The sequence below is a fragment of the Ixodes scapularis genome, unplaced genomic scaffold (genome assembly GCF_016920785.2).
Source record: "Ixodes scapularis isolate PalLabHiFi unplaced genomic scaffold, ASM1692078v2 PGA_scaffold8__174_contigs__length_109621045, whole genome shotgun sequence".
Lineage (NCBI taxonomy): Eukaryota > Metazoa > Arthropoda > Arachnida > Ixodida > Ixodidae > Ixodes > Ixodes scapularis.
Window position 1 is genome coordinate 60,405,858 of NW_024609883.1, and position 20,393 is coordinate 60,426,250.

The 20,393-nt window shown below is 48.1% G+C and overlaps 1 protein-coding gene across 2 annotated transcripts in view; it reads right to left on the bottom strand.

Annotated features, from left to right (window-relative positions):
* The window catches only part of LOC8032073 (brefeldin A-inhibited guanine nucleotide-exchange protein 1), a 73,180-nt gene that overhangs the window by 27,053 nt on the left and 25,734 nt on the right, over nucleotides 1-20,393 (bottom strand). For both annotated transcript variants that reach the window (XM_029981170.4, XM_029981169.4), the window contains exons 9-17: nucleotides 20,011-20,045; nucleotides 14,888-15,058; nucleotides 12,573-12,657; nucleotides 11,260-11,419; nucleotides 9,855-10,006; nucleotides 8,914-9,042; nucleotides 7,178-7,505; nucleotides 4,437-4,603; nucleotides 699-1,052 (exon numbers count right to left, since the gene is read on the bottom strand). In XM_029981170.4, the coding sequence (XP_029837030.2) occupies nucleotides 699-1,052; nucleotides 4,437-4,603; nucleotides 7,178-7,505; nucleotides 8,914-9,042; nucleotides 9,855-10,006; nucleotides 11,260-11,419; nucleotides 12,573-12,657; nucleotides 14,888-15,058; nucleotides 20,011-20,045 (1,581 nt within the window). The remainder of the gene's footprint in view (nucleotides 1-698; nucleotides 1,053-4,436; nucleotides 4,604-7,177; nucleotides 7,506-8,913; nucleotides 9,043-9,854; nucleotides 10,007-11,259; nucleotides 11,420-12,572; nucleotides 12,658-14,887; nucleotides 15,059-20,010; nucleotides 20,046-20,393) is intronic.

Genomic DNA, 20,393 nt, shown 5'->3' on the forward strand with positions numbered 1-20,393 from the left:
TTGCACAGTACACCTACGTTTATAAATCTCCCCTGCAAATTTCATTCCGATCCCTTAAGTAGTTCAGAAGTTCAACCTCTAGCCAGTGTCCCCCCTTAATATGGACGACTCCGTTCCCTCCAAAAATCGTCCATAGTGTGAGTTGTCCAGATTAACGAGACAAAAATGCATGTATTTTCCCAAATTGCCCCCGAAAATGGTGTCCATACTGCGGAGGTATCCATATTAACGGTGTCCATATTAACGAGACATGACCGTAAGTGATTGCGTAGTCGTCCAGGATCTAAAGTAACAATGCTCATGAAATAAAGAAGTACGTTCAGATCCCTTCTTGAGTTGTCAAGGATCCAAAGTCGCAATGTTCATGAAATAAAAAAGTGCGTTCAGACCCCTTCTTGCTTCTTTAAGACAATAACAATTAAAAAAAAAAAACAATAAAACCTGCAAAATGACGAATATATATCTGTGTTGTTTTATTAGTCAGCATCCATCAAGAAGCTAACGACTCGTCATTCTCAATGGGAGTAAGATAGAGTGAATGCCTAAGTGAATTATGCATCAGGCGCCGATTATCGGAGAAAAAAAAAAGTTTTTTTTTCAGCCCAAATTTGTTTCCACAAACCATAGGGCAGGTGCAGATAGATGCTAGGTCGAGATACGTCACCAAAGATAGTGAACTAGAAAAAGAATCTGCTCACCTGGGAGTTGACCATCTGTGCCACGCAGCGCACCACCATGTCCCGGATGGTGGGGGACCGGTTGCGCTTGACAATGTGCTCGAAGGGCCGCAGGAAGTCCTTCTGGAATCGGAAGTTGGCAAACTCGCCCTTCTCAATGAACTTCATGGACAGCTGGCGCAGGGAGTCGAGGGCGAAGAAGGCCACGTCCTCCGACGGGGAGCAGCCCACCCGGTTGAAGTGCTCGCCCAGCACCTCCCAGATGCGAGACCACTGGAGTCGGATGCGGCCCATGTTGTAGTACGAGATCTCCACAATTTTCTGCAGGCTGAACATTCGCGGGTGCGAGGGGTTCGCCAGCTCCTCCAGGGAGACCTGTGCCGGGAGCAAAGAAAGAAGCTTGAGCATGCAGGTCATATCATATTCTTCGCATTTTGTTTGTCTAGACCAGGAGTTTTAATTTTTCTGCCTTGAGAAAACCTTGATTGACAGCCCACAAACCTATCCCACACTCGACATTGATACAATAAAGCAGTAAACAAGCCTACAAACATTGTTATCAATAATGTACACAGTCGGAACCATTTGGTTTAGAGTTACACATCAGTGGATGATTTAGAGTCATGCATCAGTGGATAACAGAGTCCTGCATCAGCGGATGGCTGAGATCTTCTAAAATAGTGATTAAATTCGAAAAACCTTTACTTATAAAAAAAAACCTTTACTAGAGGGAAAAACCTTTACTTGGGGGAAACACCTTTACTAAGGGGTAGGATCAAAAATGTGAGTTTGGGAAACCATCTGAAAAACCCTTGTACAGCGTGGACCGCATATAACGTATGTCGCGGGAGTCGCGAAAATCCGCACTATAACCAAAACATCATTTTTTTTCAGCCCAAAATACATGCAATGAGATAACTTACCTTTGTAAAAGAATTTATTATATGTTAGATGAAAAATAAAGCTTAGTTTGAGGAAAGTCTTTATTTCACCAAACTAGTACACTTCTCTCTCAAGTGTGTCACACATTTTGAAAGAAATGAGCGGCTTTTGCCTGGCGCAGCCTTTTAATGGCGTCACGGGTTGCGGACGGACGTTGCGAGCGTTCAGGATTGCTAACCCTAATCACTTTTCTCCGGTGATGAAAACGGGTGAAAATTCGCATCCTTCATACAATACGCGCCAGTAATACCTTCAACTTGAGCACACGCATGAAATGCGCCAAATAAGAAATCCGGGCGATGTTCAAGGACACAAATGCTTAGAAATCACCACTGTAGTCGAAGTAAACGAACACGACGACACGGGCGTTTCTGCCGTCTTGAGCGTGCCGCCATGACATCGCCGCACGAGTAGGTGGATCTTCCCTTCTAGTAAGTGCTGGGTTATCATAGCGACACACAACGAAAATTCAGTCAAGGTTAGCGCTTTTACGCGTACCGATGACGAACACGACGAAGATCACAACCGACGCCATGTTTGCGGTTAGAAGCAGCCGGCCCGCGACCGGCATGCAACGCGTGCGAACACTTCTCCTTGACCTGCGATTGGTCTGTCGTTGCAGTTGTTTTCCAACGCAGTGGAGGGACGCACGCACGTGAACGACACGTGCGTGCGTCTCTCTTCTGCTCCCGCGAGTGCTGCTTGCGGCTAGCGCCGTCAGCGCCGTTATCTAGTGTCGCACAGGGAAGCGTGCTCGCTGCTCCGGTCGTCGGCGCGGTCGGCGGGCTGTTCCAGAAACCGCACTATAACCGGTATTTCCCTTCGCGCGCCTGCATTTTAAGCGGTATGCAATTACATGGAGTTCTATGGGAGGCGAACCGGTGGTTTAGAAAAACTGCGTTATACCCGGTCCTGCACTATAAGCGGTTACGTTGTAAGTGGTCTATACTGTATCCCTAGGAAGCCGTCTGCTACAGCAACAAACCGGCCACTACAGCCAGCTGCTACGGTCAGCCTCTACATCTGCTAGAGCCAGCCGTTACATCCAAATGTTACAGAACTTCATTGAATCTGCTGATAAAACACATTTTGTGTTTAAAGAAAACTTGTTAGGCCCTCCGTTTTGTTGGGGGATCGGTGGTCAAGTGTGTTGACAGCTCGGTGCATGTATGGCAAAAGCTCGTGATGCAGACCCCAGGTATCCTGGGTTCCAGCCCTGCTTACCTTGATCTAGATGAGCATCATACCGGCATGCAGTCGTGTATCACTACTGTGTGATGCATATTAAAGCCCCAGGCTAGCAGTCATACTGCACTGGCCGAATGCTTTATCTACAGTGGAGACTTCTTGAGCTAGCTCCCTGATGTCTAAACACAACACAATTACTTTTACCAGAGTCCCTGAACACGCTACTGGACACAAAACTCCACCGCAACACTATGGGAGAGCTTGGTACGCAACCATGTGCGGCACTAGTGTTGAAAAGGGGGCTAAGAGCCACCAATCTAGCCAGTACTGCTGGAAGCCTGGCAACCAGAAAATTGGACTGGACTTTCGAACCCACTCTAAATGAGCCACCAATAGATCGCGGTGATGCGTCATTGCACTGGCCTCATTCCTGCAGCTTCAGCTCTGTGCGCTCTGTCAACTGTTCAAAATTCCTTTCCTGCAAGATTCTCCAAGCCAATATTATTCTTCATTCCTTCTTCTTGCCCCAAAATGAATTCTTAATACAGCTATCGCTGTCAAAATTCAGCACCGCGAATAGGATCATCAGGTAGAGGAAGAGCCCGTACACTCGACTGTCCGACTCTTTCTCGCTTGCAGAACATTGTTACAGCGAAGCTGTTTATGGCTAGAGTTCCATGGATTTTCTGTGTGCCCCGACTAAAAACTCTAAGCTCGCACTACCGCATGCGCACACCTCCCTCGCATAAAAAAATAAAAAGTAAACCAAAATAAAGCGTTGACAAACATACGTGCAAGATGGCGTTTGTTTTAGGCTTTTACTTTAGAACAGTTACTGCGGCAGACGCCGGCACGTGCGGCGCGTGGAACACCATTCCCTGCATTCTCCTTGATGCTTGGGTAGTTTAGCAATACATCTATTCAGTAGATTAGTAATCAATAGGCACCATTTTCAAGATCAGTAGACTCCCAGGTAGATAATAAAGGTTTCTCAAAGACTTGCTGCTGTGGGACCCGCGTCGGCCATGTCTACACTCGCACCGCCCTCTCTTTGTCGTCGTTCCAAGCCGCTTGCACGCCTGGTTTCCCTTCCTTCCTCTCTCCCGTGGTGGCAGTCCCATCGAGCGTGTCTAGTTACCTCCGGCTTCTCGGAGCGGGTCTGTGTCGTGTGCTAAACAGCTTCGCTGGTCATCCACCGTCACAAAATGAAATGGCTCATAATTTTTTTTTTTTTTTTAAACGAAAGGAAAAGTGTTTATTTGTAAGTTTTTTTATTAGAGATCAATAAAGCATGATTGGTGCTTGCATACAGTGGTCAGTCACAGGCGTAACAAAATGTCGGTGTACGAGAAATTGCTTATCGAAAACTATTTGTCACGATTTTCGGGAGGATTGCCGAGAGTGAGGTGACCAACGAAAATTGAGACCTCCGGAACAGTAGCGCCCTTGGCAATGGCAGCTGACTCTGTGCCAAACTTTGGCTGAAGTTTCGTGACCAGTAGCGTATTGAAGGACTCTGCTATTAGTAATGACCTCGCGGCTCTTAGGGGTTTGCAAGAGGAAACCTCCTTCCCCTGTCTTCAAGCTCAAGGAGTCTGAACTCGTTTCTGGGGGAGGACGGGCACCAACCTGGCACAGCGCCCGCACGAAGTCCACGATGGCGTTGCCGTCGAGCCGGGTGGAGCCCGTGAAGATGCGGTCCACGGCCACCACCACACTCTGGGAGCTCGTCTCCCCCATGGACTCCTGGAGCAACGCCATGCGCTTCTGGTCCATCGGAAGTCCCGGACGGGTCACTGCACCGGAAAGCGGGACAGTCGTTCATGACTGGATTTCAGGGTACGGACTATGAGGGAAGGTGCGACGATCACGAAGGTGCAGCGGTCTTGGGATTCATGCCTACGGAGTGCAAGCCTACACGACCTGGAAGCAGTGCAACCTTGCACTCCAGGGCTAGAAGAGATAATGATGCCAAGAAAAATAAAGATAGAGCCCATCACTACAATCTGCATTAGTATTGTTCAGCAGAGAGTAGGAACAAGACCCCTAATGTTAGCGAAGAATGTGTTTTATGTGGCGATTTCTACGAGAAAATTGTCATAATTGAGCGTCATGAGCGAGTGACATGTTAAGCTTATATATAAAGTTTATAAAGTTGGAGACAACGGCAAGTTCAGGTTTTGGATGAAAATAATTTATAAAATAAAAATAAAATAAATAAAAATAAAATAAGCAGATAAATAAAAATAAGAATTCAAAATAAAACATTAAAAATTGCATAATAAATTACAAATAAATTAGGAAAAAACTAGATGATAAAAGGATTAAAAAAATCTTGCAGATCCGATGTATGGTGTCTGGTTTGTGTGGGACATATTCTGTGCTGCATGGTCTTTTTCGGCATAATCAAGCCAGTATAATTTTACAGCAAAGCTGTTTATGGCCAGGGTTCTGTGGATTTTTTGTGTGAAGTGACTAAAAAACGTTCAGCCTTTTTACTCTCGTGAAGAAGGAAGACCCAGCGGAGCTGTACTCAATACACTGCCGCAACGCGTACGCGCCCGTTTCCCGCTTTTTCTCGTCCGACACGCCACCGATCATGGATACGTCTCTGGCGACCCAGAGTCGGTCGCACACGGCACACGTGACGCCAAACGGGAAATCCACAAACTCCTTCCGGTACATCGCCGTCGCGCCCGGGAACTATTTAGCCGGCGTGGAGTGCAGTCGTCGCCGGGCCTCGCGCTTGCGCTTGGCCTCCGTGGCACGATCGTCGTCCGTGGCTCTGGCCCGCCGGCGCCCTTTACATTGCTGGTTCCATTCTAGGTGGTGGCTTTCCAGGCGAGCGATGTGCTCTTCTTTGGCAAGGAAATCTGAAGCGTTCGACGCAGTGGAAGTTGAGGCGACAGCGGCTTTGCAGCGGTTACGGAGCCATTCGCGCTGCTGTGTACGTCGCCGCTCCTTCCGCAGCCAATCTTCTTTCCCCGAAAGGGCACGCGGCTGACCCATCCTAAGTCCAAACCGAAACTGACAAGAGCCTAGGAAACAGCGCGCAAAACAGACAAGGACGAAGAAACACACGTGACGAGCGCTGCACTCGTTACATGTGCTTCTTCTTTGTCGTCGTCTGTTTTCGCACTGTTTCCTACGATGAATTCCCACCAACGCGCCGCCTTTTCGGGAAAGGTTGGCGCCATCTACCAGCGACGGCGGCAACCAGACTGGTTGTGTGCTTGCCGCCGTCGCTTATAGCTGAGAACGTGGCAGCAGCCAACCTCGTCAGCGGCGGCGGATAGCGGTCAGTCTGGTCGCCCCCAGTATTTTACTGAGAAGAAACGAGAGCTTTTATTGCCTAACTAAATGAGCGAAATATCACTGAGCTGCTCGGTGAGGGCGGCCCCCATCTAAGCCTCGCGAAATACAGCTTCCGCGTCCGAGGGGAGTCCCTAGAGGCTTCGGTGCAAGCATAAACGACGCCGAGAGCTCCGAGCACTGCATGGTAGCGCAGAACGAGCAGCTCCCACCACGGTGTCGTTCCTATCTGCGTCGGAGCCTTTCGACCACGGGTCCATTTTGTCTGGTTGCAGTTGGCAAGGTTTGGAGAGGCAAAGCAGGGTGGCGTCCTCAGAGTGTTTGGAAACAATCTCGCTCGCCAGGGCGTGGGCACACACATCCAGAGTGGCTGCGCGGCCCGGCCTAAAGCCCAAAACTCTTGTGTTTTGGTGTTTCTTCAGGCTCCCAACTTCTTGCACAGCACTGAAGACAGCGGACATTACCTTTACGTTCGCAGGAAGCGTCAAAAGGCCTTCACGTGCGATGCACCAGAAAACGTGGTCACGTGGTGCGGCTGGTGCTGGAAATGTAGCTGGCGCCACATTCGTGTAGGGCATAGTGCGCATCCATGTAGACGTTGCCGTGTCAGCTTCATTCGAAGAACGACGGTTGTAGTCGATGCGCTGAAGTCGTATTCAAGTAAACGCAGCTAATTACTCTTGAACAGCAGCTGTGCTTTGCAGCTCAGTGGCTTCGGTGTCCGACCACCAGAGCACCTACCCAGGTAGAGCCTCGCTAAGGCGTCTTTCTTATGTTAACTTTACACAGGCATTTGCAAGCTCTATATGTAACGTTAACGTTGTGTAAGTCACCCAGCGCATCGGTCGTTCCCGATGTTCGTTCAAGACGGTCGTTCATGATGATTTTCACGTAGGAAAGAACTCCTAAAACACATTTTATGTTAAAAAATCGACACCGTGTATGGAATAAAACTCTAAAACGAACAAACAGACCCCCCCCCCCCCAACTTGAGTTCCAGCGAACCAAGTTTGAGCACCTGCACTTCGGAGACACCGGCAGACTAGGACCGCACTCACGTTCCATGGGGTCCAGCATGCTGTCCTGCGAGGCGCCTCCGCCGTGCCCTCCGGAGCCCCCCCCGAAGACGGAGGACCCCTGTCCGGCCCCCCCGGAGCCCAGGTAGCGGGGCTTGACCCCCGTGCCGATGAGCTGGGCCAGCTCGAGCTGGGAGATGCAGCGCAGGATGTCCAGCCAGGACTTGCCCAGGTAGTTGCCGTCCAGGTGGGCCACCGTGATCAGCGTCTTGATCGTGTCTATGTTCTTGCTCTTCATCTCCGTGATGGGCGAGTTGGCCGTCAGCAGAGTGAAGCGCGCCAGGGCTTGCACGTACGCGTTGCGCTCCAGCTGTGTGACGGGGGGGGCGATGGAAGGGCAGAAGGACGCGTTTTGGTACTAAGTCTACTCGCCGTCTCATTACCAAGTCCGAGGTCCATCGAATTCATCCACACCCGCATCGCAGGTATGTCGCATTAACGTCCCAGGCACATCGCGTGTACACTGCCGGGTGATACGAGTTAAAACATTCAATCTGGACTCTTCCAATGCTTACTGTTCCCACAGGCTCTGTTATCTCACAAAATGTGAAAGAGTTCAAAGGTTGGGGCCTAAGCTTTGCATTCCAAGACACGTTTGCACGAAAGGGTCTTTAATAGCTGACAGGAAAATCAAAGAAGCATGAAGGGCTGTTTTGGCTCGTACTGTCTGCAGGAGTACATCATACTATTCACATCACATGTATATTGCAATCACATTATGCATATAGTGCATCCACATCACATATACATAGTATGTACTTCACATTCACACCAAATGTACATCACATTCACATCGTGTGTTCATGGCACTTACTTTACGTGTTGCTTGCATTCACATCACATGTACATCACATTCACATCATGTGTGCACTGCATTCACATAACATGTACCGTCTCCTTCAAAAGTTTAGAGCCCACTGCATGCGTGGCCGAAGCTGGCTCGCTCCCGTGTAGCAAATGCTCTCATTGTCGGCGCTAGCTGGCTGCGAGATCTTTGAGATTGTGGAAGAACTTCACTTTCGCGTCCCGCACACCTTGATAACAAAGTGGTGCGAAACAACACATAGTAGTAGTAGTATGCGTTTTGGGTAGGGGGGTTGGGAAGCCGACTGTTGTTGGGGCGTACTTAGACGCCCATGTCACAGTCGAAACAACACATCACATGTATATCACATTCATATCACGTGTACATTGAATTCTCATCCCATGCATGCCACATTCACATCACACGTGTCAAAGCTCAGAGACCACCGCGCACGTGGTCAGAGCGGGCTGGGTTCTGTACGGCGGCACTGCTATCATCGACGCTTGCCGGTTGCGGGGGCTTTGACAGTGAGGAGGTACTTTACTGTTCCGTCGTGACTCTGTTATCAAGGCGAACACAGCGGGTACAAGAGTGATGTTCCTTCTCACTCTGAAAACTTCTGTAGCCAGCGAGCACCAACCATGCACGCAGTGGGGTCTCAACTTTTGACAAAGACTGCGCAAGGCGTGTACACTGGATTCCGAAAGTCTCGGCCCTTCAGCTTATGGAGTTCAACCGTGCCAAAAACCTGTCGCCGATCGTACTGAGCAGTTCGGCCGTATCAAGAGTTTGTCCCAATCACATCACCCGTGTAGCAGATTTCGGGCTAACCGCTAAGATGACCGCATGCGGCAATCACGAAGATAACCACGATGACAAACCACGTGTGAGCGCCATCTCGCGGGGTCCTCACCGTCATGTGGAAGATGCAGGCAATACGGATGGCGCAGCGGATGCCGTCCAAGCACAGAGCGGCTATCTCTGGGTCGTCGCAGTCTTGGAGACCCACGCTGAAGGCGGCCAAGAATGGGGTCCAAGCCAGCTGCGCGAGAGTTCGGCAAAAGGGGCCGAGTAAACCTCGAGATTGGCTCGACTTGGACAGTTGTGGCTACCTCTGTTCTGTTACTCGAAAAGGAATTTCCCGGAAGCCTCACAGGGGCAGTGATGGTTTTATCGAGGGATTCAGATTTTTTGTGACTTCGGCACTGAGCTACACTATGCGCGTCCGCACGGTAGAGAGGGATGGAGGGGAGAGGAGGGGGCAAAGTGCAGAGTGCGTCGCCCCCTCCCCTCCGTACGTCGGTAGGGTCGCAAAATTTGGTCAGAAATGTAGGTAGAAATTCTCTGGTCACAATTGTAGGTCGACCCTTAATTTTTAACAACATTTCCAAAAAAAGAAAAATGTTGACTTATATTTGAATAAATACGTTAAGTTTCTTAGCAAGATGGTAATCACTACTTTGAGGCTTCCAGGAGGTTGAGTTCTTCCTGTCAACTTTGACTCTATTCTCGATTTATAGCATGTGTCAAGTCACGAGAAGTGGAACAGCCCATGCTCCGTCCTTTAAAAGGGCAACGTGCAAATTCTTTTATGAACTTTTGTGAATGTGTTTGCGCAATGGTGTGTTCAGAGATGACAGAGATGAACCGTTGGGCACTCGTAAAACCTAGACAGAGGCACAGAGACATTTAAACCGACAAAGGACGTTCACGATGCCGAACAAGTCGTGCTCCGATCACTGATGTTCACCGACCGTCCGGAACCCATTCCAGACGCGTCACCGTACATCACAACCGACCGCATCTCGCTGGCGGCAAACCGGCAGTGCGTCACGTGCAGGATCTCGCACCCACCTTGAACATAGGCCGCACGTGCTCCAGGTGCTTGGCGCACGTGAACGAAGCCTGCACGTGGCTCACACTCTCCATGAGTGCCTTGGCCGTCCTTGCCATCTGCTCCATTTCCATGTTGTAGAGCAGCCGCCGCTTCTTCTCGCTCGACACGTCTGCAACGATGCCGACACGGGGCGTTTGTAGTCGACCTCTCGAAACGGTCGCTCTTTACCAACCTCCACACCAGAGGTCGCAACGCTGGTGCAACTGGCATTTTTGTACGTCGATTTGAATAAAAACTTGAGCAAGAGAATGTGTGGTATGGGACATGGTTACATACGCATTTGAGCATTTGACCGCAGCGCCCTCTCGTCTATAAACGTTGAGCCAATGCATGCAAAGTTTAACGCGATTATATACGCATTTGACCGCAGCGCTCTCTCCTGTATAGACGTTGAGCGGCTACATGCAACGTTTCATCCATGACATCCTCAGCTCTTGAATTGCTACCACATCTCAGAGCCCCCTACTTGTCCCGCAGTTGTGGCCGAGTGGTTAAGGCGATGGACTAGAAATCCATCCGGGTCTTCCCGCACAGGTTCGAATCCTGTCGACTGAGCAAACATTTTTTCTTTTTTTAAGAAGACAGGCAGTCGATGTGAGCACGGACACGGACAAGGCTAGACCCTAAGGAGCTACGCCCGTAAAATTCAGCCTTTCCACTCTGGTGAAAAGCAGAGTGGAAAACCAGGCTGGAAAGGTTGCCGCCGTCGCTCCTAGATGGCGGTAGCTGTCCAGAGGTTTGTGTCGACATTTATTTGGTGACGGACCCGAAACTGGAGAAACTAACCCATAACAGCTCCACTGTAAAAACACTTTCTGCGTTAAAAGAAGGGCGCTCCTTTGATCCACAGCCCAGACGTCCCATACGCAGAATGCACTAGTGTTACATACTTAAATCTGGGAAAGCCCGCCCTGTGTCATCGCAGCATCGAATTGTGGCGGTGCGTGACGTCACGTCGTGCGACAGTGTCGCAGGACGCCATCCTACGCCGCAACTTTACACCGAACATCACTAGACGTAATAACCTCGTTTACACCGTGACACAGACAACACCATGACTTCCCGCCGCAAGTCACGTGACACCACGACGGTGCACAACGACGTGAGCTCCTGACACGTGACCCATAGTGGCGTCTCCCCAAATCTCGCAGGACGTCAGCCCCCCAAGTTTAGCTGATGACAACCCGATACAGCTACGGTGACATCTGTGCGACGGGCACACAAATCCAAGCTCCACTTCTGTTCAAACGCATTCTATGTTCTAGTGCTACTTTCTACTTGTACATTTTACATTCTACGTCTACAATCGGCTTCTATTTCTACATTCTACATTTTACTAAGAATGAGCGAAAGGGCTCTCACTCTGCTTGCCAGCCAGCTTGCTGGAGGTGGTCTTCATCTTGATCTCGTTGCCGGCGATCTCGTCGTAGATCTGGGACAGGTAGTCCTCCGGGAGGTCCTTGCTGTCGTTGATGCCCCGGTTCATGCGGATGTACTGCTCTTTGGTCATCTTGGTCTTCACCTTGGAGGGGAGGGGGGGGGACGGGGAGGGCATGCCCGGGGCAGGCAGGGCGTGAGAGCGGCGGCCAGAGACGGCGCAACGCGGACCGCCCGACGACCGCCTTCCGACGCCGACGGGGGTGGTGCCACTGCGGCGTGGCATACCCCACTCTCACCAGCAGGTTACTCCGGCAGACTCCGTAACACTAACTTATCGCGTACCATGGATCTAAGATGCCTCCAGTTTGGGTACACCGACGACTCAAGAAATGCACGGCGCGGCCGGTCGTAATGTCCACGCGCTGCGGTCCTTAGATGCCTCCAGTGTGGAAACACCGCCGATATCTGCGCTACAGTTGCCGAGAGCTAAAGGACTGCAGGGTGTAGCGACTTGCAATGCTGCATTATCACGTACCACAGTCCTTGTATGTCTGTACTTAAGCAGTGACCATAGCAACCTCTTTCCGCAACAGCTGACCGTCAAAACGGGGAAAGAAAGCTTTCTGAGGTAAAATCTTTCATTTTATTTTTAAGATTTAGTTATAACAAACACCAATTGTGCATTCAGGAGGTGCTACACGGGACATTACCAATCCCCCCATTCTCGCCGATTCTTGTTCTCGGCGTCTTCTTGCTCGGATTGTTTGACCTCGTCTGCTACGCGATGCTGCAACAGATGGCGGCACCTTGCGCGCATCGACGACCTCGGACACATTTTGGGTGTTGGCCATCGATGGCGTCTCTCTTGAACCAGAACAGTCGCAAAGCCTTTGTGAACGCTCAGCTAGATTCTGATTTAAGTGTGGCATCTGGTTTTCCTGGTGAGGTTCTCGACCAACGCTTTTGATGGTTCGGACCGTCCCTAGGGCAGGCTCTCCCATACTGCGACGGGAATGTGTCCGACCAAAGACATTTAGGGGTCGAGTCATCTACTAATCCACGACGTCCCATCCTAAACATTTCTAGACGTTAATGCAACAAACTCCACATCCGTGGAGCCTGAAAATCGTGCGGACATTTTAGCCCTTCTCAAATGTGCCACGTAGCCCGACTGTAAACGAGCACGTAGAGTGTCAAACAACTTTTATAGAATTAGAAGTCCCTTGCGATTGATACTCGGGCTACAAACATAAAACGAGTGTGGCGTATGAAGCAGAGAAAATTCCGACCCCTACCTGGGGACTGTGAAGATCTGTAGTGAGCATGATGATGGAGTACGCCAGGACATAAGCAGTGTCTGCGCTGGCAAACAGGCCGTTGCTGGAAAAGAGAAAACAGGCAAGAAGTCAATACACACATAAAACAAAAAAGTCAATACATACACAAACCCCCCGCATCTTGCATGCAATATCACTTGAAACTCTATCCTTTTAAAAACTAATCTCAAGGACCAAATTATTAAAGCTTACATGCATGCAAATCCAGTTCATGTACCAGGTGTACACAACGTATGTACAAATTTTGGCGAAAAATTAACTGCATGGGAAGTTGCACATCATAAAATTGGAAAGCTTTTTTTTTTTTAATTTGTTTTTGTACCTGACAAATTTAGCATGTTTGTTAAGCAATCTGTAAGCTTTCTGCTCAAAGAATGCGTTGTCTTAATTTAAAATGAACAGCCCCTTTACAAACAAAGCCCCAGGTTCACTTTGCAACAAAGAAGAGGCTGCTTTAATGTTTTCATATAAGAATACATCTTACACTCTGAAACCTAGCGGAAGCAAAATTAACAAAAAATTGCTCTCCTGGCTAGCAATTTCTTAAATCCCAGGGAGGAATAACCCCTGGACTACTCCACGCTCTGTCCACACAAAGCAAAAAGATGCAGGGACCTTGTTCTTAAAAGTATGAATCAAAACTGAGCAAATACTGTATGCCCTGCACCAAAATTACCATAAAATGCTGAGCACACGCCCATGTTGCTATAAGTGCTCACGTCTTACCTTCAATACATTCTAAATATAAGCAAAAGATGCCAATTTTCTTGACTATAAAGTTTGTCCTTAGATAGTCCGCAGCTTGTTCGTAGTCTGCACTTAATGCCTAATTCGTGCGTAAAAATTCTCGTACACAACGCACCTTGACAAATGCCCACTTTCTTAGCTCACAAAGAAGATTGTACGTACAAAAATCATCAATCATACACCCTATCATTCGTAAAATGTCGCTTCTCGTCGTAACAAATGATCTAGAAAAGACCAATCATTGTATAGTCTGCCTTCGTAGATATAGTCCGCACCACATAAAATTTCTACTTTTAACGTGTATAATCCGCAAACTATAGTCCGGGAAACACAGCCTATGATATGCCCTCCCCGGCTAATTTCTGAGCCCACCGGGCTCACTGAGGTGCTCCTACGCATCAGCTGCTTCCCTGAGAGCATTTGAACGTGAGAACCAAGCGCTGGATGCAGGCGTCCTGCAGTTTAACGCTTTCGAGGAGTGCAGTAGAAACGGAGGCAGCTGGCTTTAGATCTACCCACTAATCCCTCCGACCAGAGATTGGCATTCCGACGTCTCCGCACCCCCCCCCCCCCCCCCCCAACCCCCCCCTTGCTCAATTTCTCGGCGCATACCGTTCCAACGGATCAAACAAGGTCTTACCTTACCGTATCCACCTTACACATTTCTGCTCTTAAACCTACCAAGCGACCGCTCACGTTTTTAAAGCAATAGCTTAACGGGATCTCAGTGTCCAACATTGGTAGTTTTCTGTCATCGCGGCGGAGACAGAAAAATCCCATTCTCTTTCCTTGTGGCCAGTGAGAGAGAAGTCGGGCGTTCCCATTAGCCACAATGCACGAAGAGGGGAGAAAGAAGAGCCCCGACAACCCGCTGACAACGGTGCGATGATGAGGAAACATCGGCGGAGCGTCTTTCCCGGTCGTCTGCCAACGATAACTTCAAAACGGCCGTTTTCGAACACTGCTCTCATCGTACGAAATCGCACTTCCCCAGTGTCCAGTTTCTACGCGTAATGCGGGAGGGTTTTAGAAACTTCTACAGCATTCAATTTCCCCATGACGCCGCAACCCCTTGAACTCGGCTCAGAACGTAAAATATGTTCTGCCAAAACCCCTCACCTTGCACCCGAGTCATTTCTCTGCGTGCGTCCCCCTCTCTGCTCATCGGCGACCGTCAACATTAACTCCTCCCTTCACCCCTCAACAACGCCGGGAAAACCTGCACCTTTGCTCGCGTCTGCGCACGTTTTCCGTCAATGTGTGAAGGGATGAAAGCGGAAGTTGTAGCACGTTCGTGCAATGTGAGCAAAATGGAGTTGTCACATGTCGTCTTCAGGTACGAGACGACACCATTTTGCCCGCATTGCACGAACGTGCTATAGCTACCGCTTTCACTTCTTTGCAAACTGTAAGCGGAAGAGGTACCCTTTTTTTACGATCATATCCAACTTTTGCGTGGACGCCTGCTCGGTATTTTATGGTGCATTGGAGATTCGTGAGAAAAGAACGACGAAAGACCTGCTCACTTCGGATTGGTCTCACAATAGCGGGCGGCAAACTTCTCCATGAGCCTGTCGATCTTCTGGGCCTCCCCCGGCAGACGGAAGCCCTCGAGGAAGCCGCGGAGTGCCGAAACAAAGTCCTTCTCGGCAAAGTCCATCTGGTCCACGTATGCACACATCACCTCCTTGTTCAGCCTGCAGAAGGAAGGAAAGAAGGAGACTCAGCACAACATGAAATCATTCACAGCTCAGCAGCAGTTGGAGCAACAAACGGTTTTCACAACATACAATTAAGTGATTTTTGGGTTTGAGGTCAGTAATGGACATTTCCCGATGGTAAGCCGGCTTTACAGGGTCGAAAATAAGTGAAACAGTGAATATAACGCTGGTCGCGATGCTCCTCAATAATAGAAAGTGGGAAGAAATGGTTGTGACGACCTAGTTGAAATACAAAGATGGGGGAAAAGATTGTCAGAGCACAATACTGTCAGACGCACGGGCACGAGCATGCGGTTTTGTAAAGTACTTCGACCACTACATAGAGCCACTCTGAAAACGAGTGCTGTCACATGCATTTTGCTGCCAGAGAACATTCGACAACAATCACCAGATTGTATTGTCGCAGTGTAGAATCACTGGAAGAGTGGTTAAGGAAGGAGTAGGGCATTGAAGTTAATCTTTTTTTTATTTTTAGAGCTATCTGGCATGAAATTTTCAGGGTACATTCACAGCACATATACAGTCGCCGACCGATTTTTTGGACGCCGATAATTCTGACTTGTTTGATATTTCGGGCCTAAAGGAGGAACCGTGACCTAGGTACCCCATAGAAATAGTGCATATTCATGATTAATGTTTCGGTCAGCTCAAAGTCCGAAAGTTCGATTTTTCGGACAAAATCGTTGGGAGCGATCAGCGGGAGACACCGCCGAGAAGCGGCCATTTCGGATTCAATGTTAGTTGCACATGGATTGGCTTGGTTTGGCAGCACTACTTAGTATTGCTCAGTCCTACCGCTAGGTGACGCTGTTTTGACTTTTTTTCTCTAGCTGTGTGTCACTATCATCATCATTGTTGTTACAATTTTGCTTTGTTCATTCGCCATTGCGGTCATGGACTTGCGCGTCTCATTTAAATCTCGTCTCGATGAATCGTGTTTTCGGACTACACTGGCTTGGATGTCAATGCCCTATCTGTTGATCCACCGCTGCGATGTGTCCCTAAGAAGTGCAAAAAGTACTCATTCATATCGCTAGGAAAGGCAGCGATTCTCAAGCGAATAGAAAGTTGCTGAATGCAAACGGAGGTGTAACCTGAAACAAGGCGTGCAGGCGTGACCTGAGGCAGGACACTACTTACGGCTTTTTTAACCATGCTTAGATGTAATATAGGCAAGTTTTTTAATCTGCTCATTTTTTGTACAGCTCTATATTCGGACATACTTTTGGTCCCTGCAAAGTCCAAAGAATTGGTCGGTGACAACATACTAAAAACAACTGTTAATTTTTATAAGGCTGTGCCTACTAATTATCAAAATGTTTTTAGGGTCAAAGCTCTTTAGGGTCTAGCCTTGTCCGTCCGGCGTCCGTGCTCACATCGATTGCACTGCCTCCAGGATTGGCCCACTTTTAAAAAAAAAACATATGCCCGCACGAGGGTTTGAACTCAGGACCGCTTGCTTATGAGGAAGATGCCTTAACCACTACACTACACTCCAACGTTGCATGTAGACGCTCAACGTCTATACAGGAGAGGGCGCTGCGGTCAAATGCATATATAATCGCGTTAAACTTTGCATGCATTGGCTCAACATTTATAGACCAGAGGGCGCTGCGGACAAATGCTCAAATGCGTATATAACCATGTTCCATACCACACATTCTCCTTCTGACATGGACCGTTGACTTAAGCGGTGGAGATACGTTCCCACGGCCTCTACCGGATCCAAGCTGATCCGCTCGAAGAACCACTGCCTCTGCATTTCACCGACCATAAAGCAGTAATAATGAAGTCGAAACGCAACCCAGAACTCAGCACTACCTATGAGCAATAAAAAAATGTGTAATGGATTTGCATGGAGTTTTGTTTGTCCCCTTCCTAAATAACTGTGAGGGCATGACAGTCTTTCTTTTCTTAAAAATTGTGTTGAAAATTTATAATGCACAAATTAAATTAGATGGATGAGAATTTGACCAACAACATAAAATATAATGTAGTGCTAAAAGATTTTTGCAAATAAATTAATAAAGGCTTTGTCATGCCCTGGAGTGCCTATTCAGGAATGGTTATAACATATTTAACATTCACACTACGTTATATGAATTCTCCAGCCTGAAATAAAAACAACAAATAAACCATTCTTAAAAAAAAAAAAAAAAGAGGCCGCCTTTTTACGTGATGAATGATGTTGATTCGGGCGAAGCTCTGGTGGTGCTGATGATGGTGGTGCTGATGATTTTGTTCATAGGTAGTGCTGATTTTTTTTTTATTGCTCATAGGTTATATACGCATTTGAGCATTTGACCGCAGCGCCCTCTCGTCTATAAACGTTGAGCATGCAAAGTTTAACACGATCACATACTCATCTGACCGCAGCGCCCTATCCTGTATAGACGTGAGCGGCTACATGCAACGTTTCATCCATGACATCCCCAGCTCTTGAGTTACTACCACATCTCAGAGCCCCCTACTCGTCCCGCAGTCGTGGCCGAGTGGTTAAGGCGATAGACTAGAAATCCATTGGGGTCTCCCCGCACAGGTTCGAATCCTGCCGACTGCGCAAAATTTTTTCCTTTTTTTTTTAAGAAGACAGATGGGATGGCAATCGATGTGAGCACGGACGCCGGACAAAGCTAGACCCTAAGGAGCTTCGCCCCTAAAACTCCACTTCAAAATAGGGCAAAGAGGCCGCCGTCTGCCAAGTTGAACGGGAGCGGCAATTGTTCAAAATCCGGATTGATTTTGCAACTTCAGCGTGATTTAGAAGCTACCGAAACCTTGTAAATACATTTTAAGAATATTTTCTCAGTGAATTAGGTGCTGATAATTACAAAGGAGGTAGTTTATGAAATATACAACCCAAAAAAAGTAGTTTTCTAAAATTGACTTTTTGCACAACTTTTTGGTTTTCAAGGCCCATGTCCCCCCTTAAACACCAAAAATAAAATATGCGATAACTGTACAGCTAGGACGCATGGTATGTTTCTACATTTCTGCTAGATTTGTTATGAAAATATTGCAATTTCGTGGATAAATCAATATATACACGGGACCCTCAGATTTGTCCCATTCAAAAATGATGCCGCGGTTGCTGGGTTGGTGACGTCATCAACCCGACGCGCAGCGTCCCTCTGCACGCCCTCAGAGACTTGGCTCTCTAGGCATCTCGAGCTCCAGCATCCTCGCTTACCTCCTGGGTTTCGAGCATGCGGTTCGTGACGATTACGTCTACTGCATCGCTCGCTTCGTCGAAGTCTTCGACACTGATCACAGCAGCGATGAGGGTGATTGTTATCGAGAGATGTTGGAAGCTGGTCATTTTGACTGCGACCCGCTCCAGCGACAAGTCACGGACGAACTTGCCGTGGTCGCCGTCGTCCGTGACGATCTCGCGGGTGCATGCAGGGTGAAAGTTCTAAGGGATGGGGGCAAGAGCGATAGTAGCGTTGGAGTAGCCGGGTTGCGCGAGAGATTTTGATCGTACCATGGGCAAGGCGAGCTTGGGCAATCATGGGAGCGCCTAAAATGAGCGAGCGTTGATGATCACGCGGTTTATGGGCACCACAGAGCAACCAACTTAGGCAGTGCTGCCTGGTCGCCAGATGAAAATGATCAAAATTTATAAATTAATTGTTGCAATTACTAGAGCTCTAGAAATCGGAAAACATGATGAATATAGGTACTATGTAGCCTGTGAGCATCCCATTTCACAAATAATCTACACATTTAATTTTCGTGCCTTAACCCCTTTAAAGGGGTTAAGCACGAAGGTTAAAGGGGCCCTGCAACAACTTTTTTTTACTGTTTTTAAATTTGTACCGAACCTGAGCGCACTGAACGTAGTAACTTAGTGAAACTTTTCTTTTCTCAAAATTGGCTTTATTTTAAAAGATATTGACACATTAAAATTATAAAAACAAGCAAAAAATAGCCTCCTTCATGACGTTCTTGGTCCTCTGTCCCCCCCTTTTCCCGCGCCGGAGGATTCCCCTTGCCGTGGTGACTGAGGAATGTGGGGAGGGAGGGAAAGACGGGGAAAGGAGGTGAGGCCGAGGGGAGAGAGCTGCCCGGAAACGTGGCAGCTCTCTCTCCTCGGCTGACCAGGAGCAACAACGTCACGATTTTGTCACATGCCGCGCGCGTTCGACACCACGGGGCGCCCCCATAGGAGGAGGAGGTTTCCACATCGTCCAGTTAAAATATGACACACTGATATTTAGTTACTCTCTCCGTGCCCGCTGGGTTGCCCAAACCACGAGACGTGGAAACCGCGAAAAAGGTAGACGCTTAAATGGGATTGCAGGGCCCCTTTAAAGGGGTACTCCACCGATTTTTTGAGCTACCTCAACTAACTATAGTTTCTGACTCCCCGGCCTTTAGCCTTTCCGGTATGCTATTTAGCATCGCGAAATTCATAATAGGTATTGTGAAATCAGCAAATGAAAATGGTGCAAAAACCAATATTCAAATATTCGCGCACTTTTCAGTGCCGTGACGTCAGTGGCAGGCAGGCTTGCCAGTCGAGCAAGTAGTCTAAAAATAGAATATGCCAATCATTTGTTCCGTGCTGGAGCGCGGATACGGGAACGAGCTTCCAAAGCACTCATTTGACACCAAGAAACTGCTTCAAATCCGTTGGGAACAACTTCTGTAGTCCAAAAAGTTAACCCCTGCCTTCCACTGACGTCACTTTGTTGTTGTTGCCACTAGAGACTTTCAGTTTGAAAAACATGGTGAAGACCAAAACTGTAAATTCAATAACTTCGTGAAAAAACAATATTTTGACCTAATATTTGGAATACTATTTTAGCAATGTTTGTTGGTTAGTTTAGCAAAATTTCAAGCAAATCGGAGACAATGAAAAAACCGGTGGAGTACCCCTTTAAGAAGAAAATATTGTAAGCATCTCATGAAACAAATAAACTCACTTCTCGTTTTCTCCCAGGAAGTCACCAATCTGGTTCTGCAAAGAAAAAGAACACAAAACATCAGCATGTCTGCTTTCCCAAGAAGAACAAACAGCATTTGTAGCCACTTGCGAGCATTTCATTGCTCTACGAAACTAACTGCCCAACTATAGCTCCAATTGCAACTCAATGACCCTGTAGAACACATCAAAATAGATCTAAGATTTAGATCTCAAGACTTCCTTGAATGAAGTAATACAAGAATCCTGGGGTCAAGGAAGAGCTCAATGATAGAGGTGCAGACATATTGCATTGGCATATTCAATGTATTAGTGCACGGATGTCCGCAGGACAAGAGAAAGGACGAAACTAGATCCACAGCTCTTAGCATGATACAGTGTAGA